This window comes from Eubalaena glacialis, chromosome 6, assembly GCF_028564815.1.
Source record: "Eubalaena glacialis isolate mEubGla1 chromosome 6, mEubGla1.1.hap2.+ XY, whole genome shotgun sequence".
In the NCBI taxonomy this organism is placed as follows: Eukaryota; Metazoa; Chordata; class Mammalia; order Artiodactyla; family Balaenidae; genus Eubalaena; species Eubalaena glacialis.
Genome location: NC_083721.1, coordinates 113,442,831 through 113,457,193, shown reverse-complemented (window position 1 = coordinate 113,457,193; position 14,363 = coordinate 113,442,831). Strand labels below are relative to the sequence as shown.

At 41.9% G+C, this 14,363-nt stretch overlaps 1 protein-coding gene across 2 annotated transcripts in view; it reads left to right on the top strand.

Moving 5' to 3' along the window:
- The first annotated feature begins 5,431 nt into the window (after positions 1-5,431).
- Positions 5,432-14,363, top strand: part of KCNAB1 (potassium voltage-gated channel subfamily A regulatory beta subunit 1) — a 438,166-nt gene continuing 429,234 nt past the window's right edge. For both annotated transcript variants that reach the window (XM_061194543.1, XM_061194541.1), the window contains exon 1: positions 5,432-5,706. In XM_061194543.1, coding sequence (XP_061050526.1) covers positions 5,432-5,706 — 275 coding nt within the window. The remainder of the gene's footprint in view (positions 5,707-14,363) is intronic.

Here is a 14,363-nt window from a genome sequence, read left to right as displayed (position 1 = left end):
AGAATCAATATTATGAAAATGACTATACTACCCAAAGCAATCTACAGATTCAATGCAATCCCTATTAAATTACCAGTGGCATTTTTTATAGAACTAGAACAAAAAATCTTAAAATTTGTATGGAGACACAAAAGATCCCAAATAGCCAAAGCAATCTTGAAGGAAGAAAACGGAGCTGGAGGAATCAGACTCCCTGACTTCAGACTATACTACAAAGCTACAGTAATCAAGACAATATGGTACTGGCACAAAAACAGAAATATAGATCAATGGAACAGGATAGAAAGCCCAGAGATAAACCCACGCACCTATGGTCAACTAATCTATGACAAAGGAGGCAAGGATATACAATGGAGAAAAGACAGTCTCCTCAGTAAGTGATGCTGGGAAAACTGGACAGCTACATGTAAAAGAATGAAATTAGAACATGTCCTAACACCATACACAAAAATAAACTCAAAACGGAGTAAAGACATAAATGTAAGACCAGACACTATAAAACTCTTAGAGGAAAACATAGGAAGACACTCCTTGACATAAATCACAGCATGATCTTTTTTGACCCACCTCCTAGAGTAATGGAAATAAAAACAAAAATAAACAAATGGGACCTAATGAGACTTAAAAGCTTTTGCACAGCAAAGGAAACTATAAACAAGACGAAAAGACAACCCTCAGAATGGGAGAAAATATTTGCAAATGAATCAATGGACAAAGGATTAATCTCCAAAATATATAAACAGCTCATGCAGCTCAATATTAAAAAAAAAACAATGCAATCCAAAAATGGGCAGAAGACCTAAATAGACATTTCTCCAAAGAAGATATACAGATTGCCAAGAAACACATGAAAGGATGCTCAACATCACTAATTATTAGAGAAATGCAAATCAAAACTACAATGAGGTATCACCTCACACTGGTTAGAATGGGCATCATCAGAAAATCTACAAACAACAAATGCTGGAGAGGGTGTGGAGAAAAGGGAACCCTCTTGCACTGTTGGTGGGAATGTAAGTTGATACAGCCACTATGGAGAACAGTATGGAGGTTCCTTAAAAAACTAAAAATAGAGTTACCATATGACCCAGCAATCCCACTACTGGGCATATACCCAGACAAAACCATAATTCAGAAAGACACATGCACCCCAATGTTCATTGCAGCACTCTTTACAATAGCCAGGTCATGGAAGCAACCTTAATGCCCATTGACAGATGAATGGATAAAGCAGATGTGGTACATATATACAATGGAATATTACTCAACCATAAAAAGGAACAAAACTGAGTCATTTGTAGAGACGTGGATGGACCTAGAGACTGTCATACAGAGTGAAGTAAGTCAGAAAGAGAAAAACAAATATCGTATATTAACACATATATGTGGAATATAGAAAAATGGTTCAGATGAACCAGTTTGCAGGGCAGAAATTGAGACACAGATGTAGAGAACAAACGTATGGACACCAAGGGGGGAAATCTGGGGGTGGGTGGGTGGGTGGGTGGGATGAATTGGGAGATTGAGATTGACATATATACACTAATGTGTATAAAATAGATAACTAATAAGAACCTGCTGTATAAAAAAAATTAAATTAAATTAAAAAAAAGACTGAGGCAGCAAAAAAAAAAAAAAAAAATTCTGGGTGAGAAAGAGACTGGAAAAACAAGTTCAGAAAGAAAAAGGAAGAATGTAACATTTCCAACTGCTAAAGAAGAGCATGTTCATGAATTTTTAATATGGATGAGGATAGATATTAAATAGTTCCAGGATTTAAATGCCACTGGATACATTTAAGATAGTGATGTAACTATATCATTTTTTAAATGGCAATACTTATAATATGCTGGATGTGGCATCCTTTGTGACTATTTAAGTTTATGATGACAAATGTTGCATATTTAAAAATGTTTAAGTTGAAGCTTAGTTTTTCAAAACTTTAAAAGGGAAACATAAGCAGAAAGTTTGAATTCTAGTGCTGCAGTAGAATCTAACCTGGAGAATAAATATTAATACTTATTAAATGTTAATATATGCTAGACATTGTTCTAAGTATTTTATAACATTTTGTTAAAGATTTATAATAAGGGTATATATAATAATGATGATCCAGAATTTATTAGCGGTAAGAAAGCAACTTTTATTTAGCGCACAATGCTGTGGGTTAGGAATTTGGGCAGGGCTCGTGCCGTTCTCACTTGGGATATCTCATACAGTTGCAATCAGGTGTTGGCTGGGACTAGTCATCTGAAGGATTGACTGAGCCCGAACTCTGGCTTGTTCCCAGAGTTGGTGGTTGACGTTGGCCATTGTCTGGGAACTTGTCTGGGGCTACTGATGAGAGCGCCTACATGAGACTCTCCACCGTGACGCTCTCAAGGTAGTCAGGTTCCTTACATGGTAGCTCGCTTCCTCCAGAATGACGTTCCAAGAGTGGTGGATGAAAGCCATATGGCCTTTCCGAGGTAGCTGTGGAAGTCATATAGCATCTCTTTTACCATATTTTACTGATGAAAGCGTAAGGGGGCGAGGCGGGCGTGCGGCCGTTAGCGCACGACCATCATCTCGCGAGACCCTTAGTTCAGTGGTTAGAGGTTGCGGTCTGCCAATGGTCGGCGGCGGGACCGTGGTCCTCGCGGCGGAGAGTGAGGTGAGAGGTGGGTGGAACTTCTCCCCGGGGTTATCTGGCCTCGGGTTGGCCGGTGAGCGGGGGCGGGGGGCGGGGGGCCGGGGGCGGCCAGGGACAGGCTGAGGGCTGTGTCCTGCAGAGCTTCAGAGCCCTCGCCACTGCTGCGCACTGGCCGGGCCCAGGCCTGGAGGCAGCGGCGAACCTCTCCCCGATCCCCGTCTCCGCGACCTAATGGCAGGGGCTGTCACCCTGGGTTGCAGTCCACGGGACCTGGCCCCCCGTCCCCCATTTGGGCGGCCTGGGGAGCCTCAGGGCCGGCTGGGCCCTGGGCGCCTGGCTCCCTCAGTGATGACAGCTGGGCAGGGTCTGGGGACCTGGTCCTGAGGGCGTCGCCTCAGGACGGTCTGCCTCCTCAGCTGGGCCTGGGCACTGGTGGGAGGACCCAGACTGGGGCTGGGCTCCGGGGTAGGGTAACCGGCCCCGGCAGGGACCCCCTCCTCACAGCCAGGGCCTGGACCTCAGAGGGTGAAAGTTGAGCCTTGAGGCCTTGCCCTTTCTTGTCAGAACAGAGAATAACATTTTGGTGGAGGTTTACAGGAGCATCGTGACCTGACCTCAAGAACAAAGTGTCTGACAGCAAGAATTTTGCAACAACTAATTGCACCCCTCCCTCGCCTTTCCTATAAAAGGGCTTTGCTGAAAGCTTTAGGGATTTGGGGTTTTTAAGGCGTGAGCCACGTATTTCCTTGCAGAGCCCTGCAATAAACCTTTCTCTGCTCGAAACTCCGACCTTTTGGTATTGCTTGGCCTCGCTGTGCCTCCGGCACAGGGACTTGTGTTCGGTAACAAAAGCAGTCAGAAGCCCACTCAGACTCAGGGGAAGGGAAACAGGCCCCACCTCTCAATGAAAGGAATGCCAAAGAATTTGAGGGCTGTATTTTAAAACTGCCACACATATAAAATTACCTCTGGTTTTTGTTGTTGTTGTTGTTAGATGAGGAAACTAAAGCAAGGTGGGGTTAAGTGATTTGCCTAAGATCACAGAGCAGGTGGGTGATGGAGTTAGGATTCAAATCCAAGCAGTCTGACTCCAGAGCAGAGCTCTTAAACAAAACAACCCTGCCTCCTGAGAAAGGCAAGCCAAGGGAAGTGTGAAGCCCCCTTGGCTGAATGAGCATAGACTCCCCTCCCCAGTTCCACTGCAGAGCCCCCTGTTGACACATCCCCAACACTATCAATCTGGGGAGACTGTCCCCAGAGTCTACACTTTCAGGAGTCTGTTGCTATGGATACCATGTTGCCAGAGCTCTTTAATGACTCAAGGGATGGAGGGCAGGGAGAGGAGCTGGAGAGGCTGCAGCCACTGGTGTTACAGGTTCCTGAGCCCCCAGACTCAGGTGGGACAGATCTGGTGCTTGGTAGCAGCTGTCCTGTGGCCCTTTGATAGTTGTTTCAGGTGGCTCATGGCTTGGTGGTCACGGTTCTAATCCTAGACTACCCTGGATACTAATACTAAACAGCTTTTACCTGAATGTGGGAGAGTCCACGTGGTGTGATTTGTTGTTCCCTCATCCTTGGCTTGGATTGGCTAACAGCCAAGATCCTCAGAGCTAACTCTTTAAGAAGGGCCTCTTTCCTTCTTTCTCTCCTGCCATTCTCAGAGGCTATAAGACCTCACTATACCTCTATGATTTGTAACTTATGGTCTTGCATGGACAGAGAAATTCACTAACTTTCCTGAGTTCTTTACATGTAGCCGACACTGAGGCAGTTCATACAGGAGGGACTGAGGCTGATTAGGGGGATGCCTGGGGCTTAGGGCATCACCAAATAACTTTGTGGTAGACATCTAAGTGGGCACTGATATCATTGTCCCCTGAGCTAGGACAGAGGTCAGACTGGTTGGTAGGCATGTGGGTCAATTCCATGCATCTTAACCACAAGGGTCATTAACTGAATTTTCTTTCCATCTTTCAGAGCTAGTTTTCATGTGCAGTGGGCACATACCCGCCCCCCCCCCACACATCTGGACCCATGCACACATAGGCTCTCACCACTTCCTATCTACTATTTTTTTTTCATTCCAACTTAAGCCTCAGTCTCCTCGATTGTAAGGTGATTCTTATGCTTCCACCCATCATAAGTATTGAGAGGGTCAGTTACTGAATCAGTTATGGTAGGCTGCAGAAATGAAAGCATGTTTGACATGTGTGGTTCACTGACATTCGAAAAACCTCCTTCTCCCAAAGGATTATAAAATAGATTGAAAATATTATTTTAATGTTTACACAAAAGGAATAATCCTGCCCGTGCTTTGATATTGTTAAACTTATTTGAGGAAATTCACATTAAAACTTTAAAAACTCTAAAGGGACTCTAAGAATGCCTAATGAGCCTCTAGTTGTTTTTTTTATAACTCTAAAATGATGATCAAATATAATTTACCAAACTCTATGGTTCAGAGTTATCATTGTTAAATGAAGCAGAAGTCCAAACTTTGCAGAAGGAATAGCACCGTAAAACTTCAGTTTTTTACCCCCACAAAGTCGTTGGGGGTTGTTTTTAAAATTTCCGTGTTCCAGGATATCAGAAATAGTGGCCGCCTTAGCTCTTCCTTAGGAAACTTAGAGATACCCTTTCATCCCCAGCCGGCTCAGTTACAGCTTTGCGGCAGGATAAGGTTAAGGGGATGGGGAAGGACAGGAAAGAGGAGGGAGGCAGAAACAGAAAAATCAATTCAAATTACTTTGGTGACAGTGACTTCGAGTCTTCTCTGAAAGACAGACACGAACCTCCAGGATGCTGGCAGCCCGGACCGGGACGGCAGGGAGTCAGATCTTGGAAGAGAACCCCAAGTTAAGGAAACTATCTGGGCTTCCCATAGGGAGCAAAGACAAATCTCCCAAGAAAGCTTCAGAAAATGGGAAAGACAGCAGCCTCAGCCCCTCGGGGCAAACCCAACTCAGGGCTCGGCAACTGGCTCTGGTGCGGGAAGTGGAGATGAACTGGTACCTAAAACTCTGGGAGCTGTCCAGTGAGCACACCACCGCCTACACCACCGGCATGCCTCACAGGTAAGCCTTGCCCCTCCCTGCACTGGCTTTATGAGACCCTGTTTGAAAGTGCTCTCCAGAGTGGATGCTTAGATTTCTTTTCCAGTGCTGCTGGAGATTTAACAACTCTAACTGCCTTACAGATGATTGACACTTCAGAATGTGTAACTACACAGAGCAGGAACTTGGTGAAAATGGCAAATAATACTCCCTGGATTGTTATTCAGAAAACACCCCTTGTAAGGAGACAGTAGACACTCAAGAGCTGAGAAGAAGAAGGAGTATGGCATTAAGATTTGTCTTAAGTAACAATCAGAGGAGTTCAAAGATTGTGTGAAAATGCCCCCTTCCAAAGCAACAATAAATTCTTTGCAATCTTTCTCCACTTCCTTTACCTTAAGACCTTGGGGATGAGGGAGGGAAATGTGTTTTGCTTGTTTGAAAAGTGTACAGTTGAATAATGTGAACTTGTTGAATGAGAGCTCAGCATGCAATGGGGGTACAGAGGAGAACACATTGACCACCAACCTGGGGATCTGGGCCCCCTGTCTAAGAGAGCATCAGGAGAAAAAGGTACTTTTAAAAAAAAAGAGGTGAATGTAAGACAAATCCCTGTAGATTTTCTCTCTGTCCTTTTCTCAGCCTCGGCTTCAAATAATGCAGAGGAGGAATAATTTCACAAATCCCAATCTTATAAGGCAAAATGTATGGAGTAAAAGTGTCTGGAGTCCTGAAATTTAAGAATACTTATTCACTGTAACTGTTACTTTCAATGAAATGGTCAAAGAGTGGAAAACTTCTTTTGTAGAGACCAGTAGCATAGAAATTCCGGAATGTATTCTGTTTATCAAAGCATCCCAGTGTGCTCTGAGCTGCCCCATTTTTATATTTCTAATTCTAAAAAGATATTATAGGAAAACATTTAGCAATTGAATTAACTGATGCATATAAATGAAAAATTTGTTGGACCACAAACTTCAAAATGCCTGAACTTTCATTTTTCAAACCTTTCCAAGGCAGGAATAAAATAGATATTTCCAGATCTAAGCCACTATTTAAAAATCAGCATTTAAAAAGTAGAAGAGGATAAAGTGTCTGGAAGTGTTTGATGAAACACATTTACTATTTATGGCTGAAGTGATTTGTCTGAAGCTCCTGTAAGCTGCTGTGCCTACATTTGGGATATAATAGAGGAAGGAGCAAGAAGAACGTTCTCAGTCAAAGAAAGCATGAATGAGTTTGTCGGTGTTGGGAATGTACCTCATATCTATAAATCTTAAACCTTAAAGCCATTATTAAAGAACTTCTGGAAAAAGAGTTAGATGGCAAAGGAAAGTCTCAATAATGTTTTCCTTCCTTAACATAGTCTTTTACTTACTCCAGACCAGAAACTTTCCTTAAAGGAGTCTAACACGGGACTATAAAATTCCTACACTATTATTTGACATTGGAATAACATTTATCAGGTCAGAGGTGAATATAAATTAAGGTAATCAGTTTGAGGCAGCAACTTTTGGGAAAAGAAAAACAAACTCTCCTCTTTTCTGCTTTACTCAAACAATAACAGTTTGTCATGTATTCAGGAGAGATGATCCAGAAGTAATTGTTTCCATGGTAACAATGGACATATTATTAATCATTGATTCACAATAGCCTTGTGAGTCCCTTGTCTAGTGACTGTGTTAAAAAACAGTGAAACTCATGTCTATCTTACATCATCAAAAATGAAAAATGTCTCCTCCCCCTTTATTTTTACAGCATGACATTTCCAGGAGGAAACTAGTGTGTGCAGATGGCACTAAGCCCATTTATAAATTAGATTTATTGCAGAGCTCAATGTATATATAATTCAGAAAAAGGCAGTTTTACTTACCGCCAGCTCCTTTCTATTTTACACCCCAATGTTAGAACTACTGCCTCAGCTGAGTTCTTGAGATTAGTGGGGCAATGACAATTACAATGACAGTGAGCGATGGTGCAATCCCTTCAAATTGTAATGTAAGCATTAGAACATGCAGTTCCCCAAGCCACCTGTTTTTCTTTCATTTATAGATGTTGCCTGTGAAAAAGTTACAGAAAGTTTTTCTGGCCTTCCAACTGTCCTTTCTTCCAACAGCACAGCCCAAGAGTGATATCTCCATTAGAGACCTATATGTAGAAGATAAATATGATTAATATAGAATATAAACAAACGTATCCATCTGTGAAATTTTACTTACAGGACAGAATATGAAATGCTTTGAAGAGTCCTTGAAGACATTACACATTTGCTATGGGCAATAATTCTTTGGGTCTTTGGTTAATGGCCATCAGTAGGGAATTGCTAGAGGGCTCTCACTCCAATTTCTTTTCTGAGAAGATGGAATGAAAATATTTTACAGCAGGTTAATTCTAGTTCATGAGGGAATTGAGGACTGTCTTATGCCCAGATTCAATGGTAACTTATATTTGAAACAAAAGGTATTATTAAATGATTGGAAGAAGTTGTTAGAGAAGGGTCCAGTAGTTTTGGTATATTTAAGAAAGAAAATTACAGGAATCAGGGCAGACAATGCACATTAGTCTGGTGGTAAGTGGTTCTGACTCCCTTTCTGGGACTGTGTTTGCATAGTACTACATATGAAACAATCTAATATAATTTGCTTCATACTGACTGGCCATTTTGCATAGCTGTCTGATGACCCAGTGATGCTGATGTATTTTAGATGATGGCTCATTCCTCTGCGTAGAGAGGGAGGGTAGTGCAGGGGCCAGAGTCCTGGAGTTGGAGGCAAAGGGCTAGCTTTTACTTCCTGTGTAACTGTGGATGTGATTTTTTAAAAATTTATTTGTTGTTTTTATTTATTTTTTATAAATTTATTTATTTAATTTATTTATTATTTTTGGCTGCGTTGGGTCTTCATTGCTGTGCACAGCCTTTCTCTAGTTGCAGCGAGCGGGGGCTACTCTTCGTTGCGGTGTGCGGGCTTCTCATTGCAGTGGTTCTCTTGTTGCTGAGCCCCGGCTCTAGGCGCGTGGGCTCAGTAGTTGTGGCTCACGGGCTCTAGAGCGCAGGCTCAGTAGTTGTGGCGCATAGGCTTAGTTGCTCTGCGGCATGTGGGCTCTTCCCAGACCAGGGCTCGAACCCGTGTCGCCTGCATTGGCAGGTGTATTCTTAACCACTGCACCACCAGGGAAGCCCTGTTGTTCTTAAATAACGTTTTTTTTTTCAGTTTACAAAAGTAACATCTGAACTTGGTAGGAAGTTTTAAAAACAGAAACATAAAAAAGAAAGGGTAACCACTGGTAATACTTTGGTGTGCTTTCACCTAGCCTTTTGAATTGGAATCATACTATATTTTTTCACTTAATAGTATGACAGCCTATTTTGTTATCTTAAAAACCACTTAAAATTTTCTAAGGACTATATATTATGGCTATATTATTGCTTAGCCATTCTTATTTTACTATTTATCATTATCATAAATTATATTATAATAAACATCTTTATATCAGACTTAAAAAATCATATCTCTGGTTATTTTCTTAGGCTCTATTTCTAGAATTGGAATTAATGGGAAATATTACATATATAATATTACATATACATATATAAACTTGTATATATTTATTCTTAATGCAATTGCTTTGTGAAAATATTTTCGCAGTGTACATTCCCTCTGGTAATATTCTAGAGTGCTTATCTCATTGTTTTTTTCTATACTAGATAGTGTTTATATGGAATCTATAGGTTGAGTTTTGTAGTTTAACAAATTGTTGGGTAGGTTAATTACCTTTCGTGAGTTTGAGTTTCTTCGACTGCAAAAGAGGACTAATAGCATTATAAAGGACTGTTGTAAAAATTAAATGAGATAATGTAGAAATGATTTGAAAAGTAATGTATTTTGCTTTCAGACTCTTTGAAGTAAGGGTCAAGATGAGTCCCCATGTTGTGTATGGTGTATTTAAGGCTTATGAAGATAATTAAGGGTGACTCAACATATCTAGCAAAAATGTGCACTTCACCTAGCACCTGACTGCCGAGGATCCTATTGTGCTTAATTAAAATTTATGAGAGACCATTGTGTGTTCTTACAGAGGCTTTTTAGGAATTCATACGATCACCACCCTCCTGGAGAAAAGTGACTTAGGGATAGAATAGAAAGAGCTTTTAAATACTATCAGAATTAACATTCCAAACCAGAGCTGACTGAGCCTATTTATTTGAACTGACTGGACATTTAGTAGGACAAGGCAACATATGAATGAATGTTGAGCTATAGCATTTCAATAGTGATTTCTACCATCTTAATAAATGTTTATTAGCTGGAGAGTAGTTACACTGAGTAGTTATATTTCTAATATTTCCTCTCTGCTGTCGAAGTTCCCTGACTTCTTAGAAGTCATTAACTTCTGTGCGCTTCCAGAGGATCAGACGTGGTCCTACGGGAAGACAGGCAGTTCTCCCAGGTGAGTTTTGGTGGACTCGGTTCCTGCCAGCAGGGCAGCAGGTGATCCATGAGCATAGCAACCTCTGTCCAGAGGATCAGACGTGGTCCTACGGGAAGACAGGCAGTTCTCCCAGGTGAGTTTTGGTGGACTCAGTTCCTGCCAGCAGGGCAGCAGGTGATCCATGAGCATAGCAACCTCTGGCTTGGGTTTATGCAGGAAGATCTGGCTGTTGAGAATCAAGCCTGCGGTCAGCGAATGAACACTGCAGAGCTGTTGATTGAACATCCTCTCTGTACAAAGACCTGTAGGTGACACAAAGGTGAATTAATTAAGAATTCTGCCCTCAAGTTAGGTGCAGCTTAGGGGAGATGAGACATGTATGTAAATAAGAAGTGCTACATAAAAGAATGTCATAACAAAGCTCGGAGGAAGGAGTGAGTGCTCCCAGCTGCAATGATTAGATCTGGAACCACAAGATGCGCAGGACTTGAGCAAGAGGAGATGGGGGCCGGGGAAGGCAACCCATGTGGGGAAGAGCGTGAGCAAAGGCACAGACGTATGGAAGTATGGAATGGGAATGGAGAGCTGCTTCTATTCACAAGGCTCCTGCAACAATCATGGAAAGGTTCTTAGAGGCTGGAGCTGGGAGTGTGGCCAGGAGAATGAGAGGAGAGGAGACCGTTTCAGAGACTTGGGAGTTGGGCAGAGACCAGGTGTAAAGGAGAGGCGGAGCATGGAGGCTACTCTCAAGAAGATACAGTGGAGGTGGGGAGAGAGGATGATAGTTGAAGTCTGAAGCAGGGTCGGGGAGAAGTATGCAGGAGAAAGCAGATGTGTAGAAGTTTGTGAGCAGATTGGAGGAATCCAGGGGATAGAGAAAGTGTGTAATGCAAGTAGTGAAGCAAAGTCCCTAAACAGGAAGAAAATGGATTTAAGGGCACCAAATGCAGGTGCTGGCTTTGGCAAAGGGAAGTGTCGGTGGAACCTGGTGATGAAGAACACATTTCTGGAGTCTTGTAGTCTGCAGGACTGCACCCCAGTGGCACCACCTACCAGGTAGAGGCTCTGGGCCTGACAGAGGCAGCTGACTTGGGGATTAAGGTCATAGATCCCGGAGCCAGGTTGTTGGGTTCAAGCCCTGCCTCTGGCACATAGTAAGTGTATTATTATACAAAGGTTAATTATACAAAACATATTATAATTATAATATAATTATAATTTGTATAATTCTACAAAGCGTAATTCCTGCCCTTGTTATTATCATAAAACTATTATTGGATCTACCAAAATTAAGGATGCCTCCCCTTTCTGGAGTCTACTGACTCTACTCTGGTTCTGTAAATGGGTATAAGAATACCTAGCTCAGAAGACTAGTGTAAATGATGTAAAACATGTGCTGTAGATTGGACACGTGATCAATTTTGGTCCCCCGTCACTTCCTCTTCCCCCTCCTCTATCGACCTGGAACATAGTGAACAGCACCAGTAAAATGATATCAGGGATGAGTGATGGAAATAGGCTACAATGGAATAACTCTAAATTTTTAAACCAATATTTTTTTCTTAGAAAACACTCTTGATTAGATTTTTTCTTATTAAAGAGAAAGCTCTTCTTTTTTAAAAAAGATGATATATATTTCTTAGAGCAGGCACACTTTCTTTAAGTCTCTAACTCTTGGACTATCTATATGAGAAATTATATAGAAGTATCTTTCCAGAGATATTAGAATATGAGGGCATTGTTGGGTAATTTACTGTGATTTTAGACATATGCTAGAAAGATTGCTTCCTAGCTCGTTGTCCTGTTCTTTTGAATATTAGTGTAAATCTTAGTCTGCTGAACGATTGGATGAGGAATGAGAGGGTGAACCTGAATAGGACAGGGATTAGGTAGCCAGAGAAAGTTCCTAGCATCCCAGCAGCAGCCTCTGGGGAGACGTGGGTCCTTAATGGTGACGATGATGTCCTGTGACTTAAGGACCATAAGGCTGTACTTGCCATGTGCAGCTGTACCCCCAGGGTGGTGAGTCAGAAGCAGACATACCTGGGCAGGCACATCCACCCTCACCGTAGGGACTTGCTTCAGTCTGCATCTCTGTGATTGCTATTTGGGTTGTCTGGAGAAAATTGAGCCAGTTTCTCACTGTTACATTCCTATGTTGGGCCATGTTTCTGTGTGTCCAGTTCCTTCAGAAGAATTGCGGACACCTTGAAGGCACTGTTTATGTTTTGGTCCTCTGACTTGCCCTCAGGGTTCTCTCCTAACTGGATGTTAGTGGATTATATAGAGCACAGCAGCTCCAGTTCCTCTTCCCCTGGTATCCTCTGCCTTTCCAGAGGACAGGCTCGTGCAGTGGCAGGAGCATTGGTTGAGGGGTTTGGAGACATGATTTGAATCCCATTTTGCTCCATGACCGTAGTTAGGTTTTAAAAGTTCTCCAGAACCACTGCCCCCTCTGTAAAATAGAAGACTAGGCAAGATGATCTCTTGGGCTCTTTCCAGCCCTGAGAATACATGGTATAATATAATCCAGAGCAAAGGAACAGAGTTTGATTTTCTGCTCACTGACCTTTATAGGGACTGTGCAGTTGTGCTAACTCTGCAAGAAAAAGGAAATGAGTTGATGCTTCGTTCTGAAGTTTTAAGAGCAGTAGAAAATTCTCTTTGATATTTAGAGTATATCATTTTAGTAATTGGTTGACCATTGCCAGATATGTTTGATTTTTTAGAAAATAAATTCTTTAATAGAAGGAAACAGAGTCGCACAAACACCTTCAACTTGTAATGTCCCTGCTTATGAAATGTTTTCACCTTCATGACCTCGTGTGCCTTCTTGCAACATAAATCACATGTTCTTATCGCCTACTTTCTGATGGGAGAACGTGCCTCATGGAGGTGGCCTGTCTGATCGTCCAGGCCTAGACCTTGGGTCTCCTGGTCCCTCAGCCAGGGCTCTTTACTTGCTTTCAGTGTTTCCAAAACTATGGCACACTAGTACCTGAGATGATATTGGGGGACATGTGGACATTAAATCTCTCAGTGGTTTTATATTTGTTTTCATGAGCATTAGGAAAAAATGTATAACTTACACCTTAAACTTATGAATTCATGGTTATCATGGCAGGGGACAAAGCTAAGTTTTAAAGTAAGTCAGTTTAAAGGAAAATATTCAGTAAATATGAGTAGAGGTGGAACTCAGATCTGACAAAATCCTGAAGATGGTTCACAAAAGACTATTTAGTTCATCTCCTTCACATTTATCAAGCACCTATAAAGCATCATGCCATCTGCCCAGGGCTTCTTATATTCATTCCATTTAATCCATACAACAGCCCCATGGACTTGTTACAACCCACATCCTCACTGATGAAGAACATGGCTCTGCTTATTCACTTTCTGTCTATTGCTGCTTAATTTTTTCTTCTTTTCCCATCAAGAGACTAAAAGATTCCCTGGGCTGCCTCTCTGTGAATAGGCTCAAGTATATCCCCGGTTACCTCTTTGAGCCATTGCTATTTTACTCCATGTCCAAGGTCAGCCTTTCTAGTTCTGTCTGTATATATTGAATATTCTGCTTCTCCTGGGGTCGGGTAACATCATGCTGTGATTTTAAAATTTAGCTTTAGTTATTTAGCTTAGTTTTATTTTACACAGCTTAGGTGTATTTTATATAGCTTGGTTTATTAATTTTTTACATTCACCCTTCAGCTTGTTGTGTACTTCTGGTGTTAGTCAACGAGAGACATTGTACATCTTGCTTTCTATATAAGCCTCCGGGGCTATATAACCTGGGGGCAGATCAGCATGGGCTCTGATGTCAGGCCAACCCAGTTCTGAACTCTGATTCCACTGTGCACTACCCACCACTATCTATGTGACCTTGGACCTCAGTCTCCTTACTTGTAAAATGGGAATAACAATATTAGACATTCATAGAGTTGGGAGGATTAAATGAGATATCTATCAAAGTTTTAGCACCGTGCTGAGTGCATAGAAAGAACCCTTCAGCAAATGCTATTATCACTGTTCCCCTTTGGAGTGCCATCAGCCTTCATCTGTTACTTTACTTCCACAGTCTTTCTTTCTCTGGATTCCTTCCATGTGCTCCCTAAGCCTGGGAAAATTCCGAGACTCTAAGAGAAAGGTCTTGACATGCTGCTTCCCTCCTTGCTTCACTTAGAACCCCGTTCTTCTAAGATTTACATTTATGCCCTCATTTAAAATCCTTTCTGATTAGCAAGGACCAA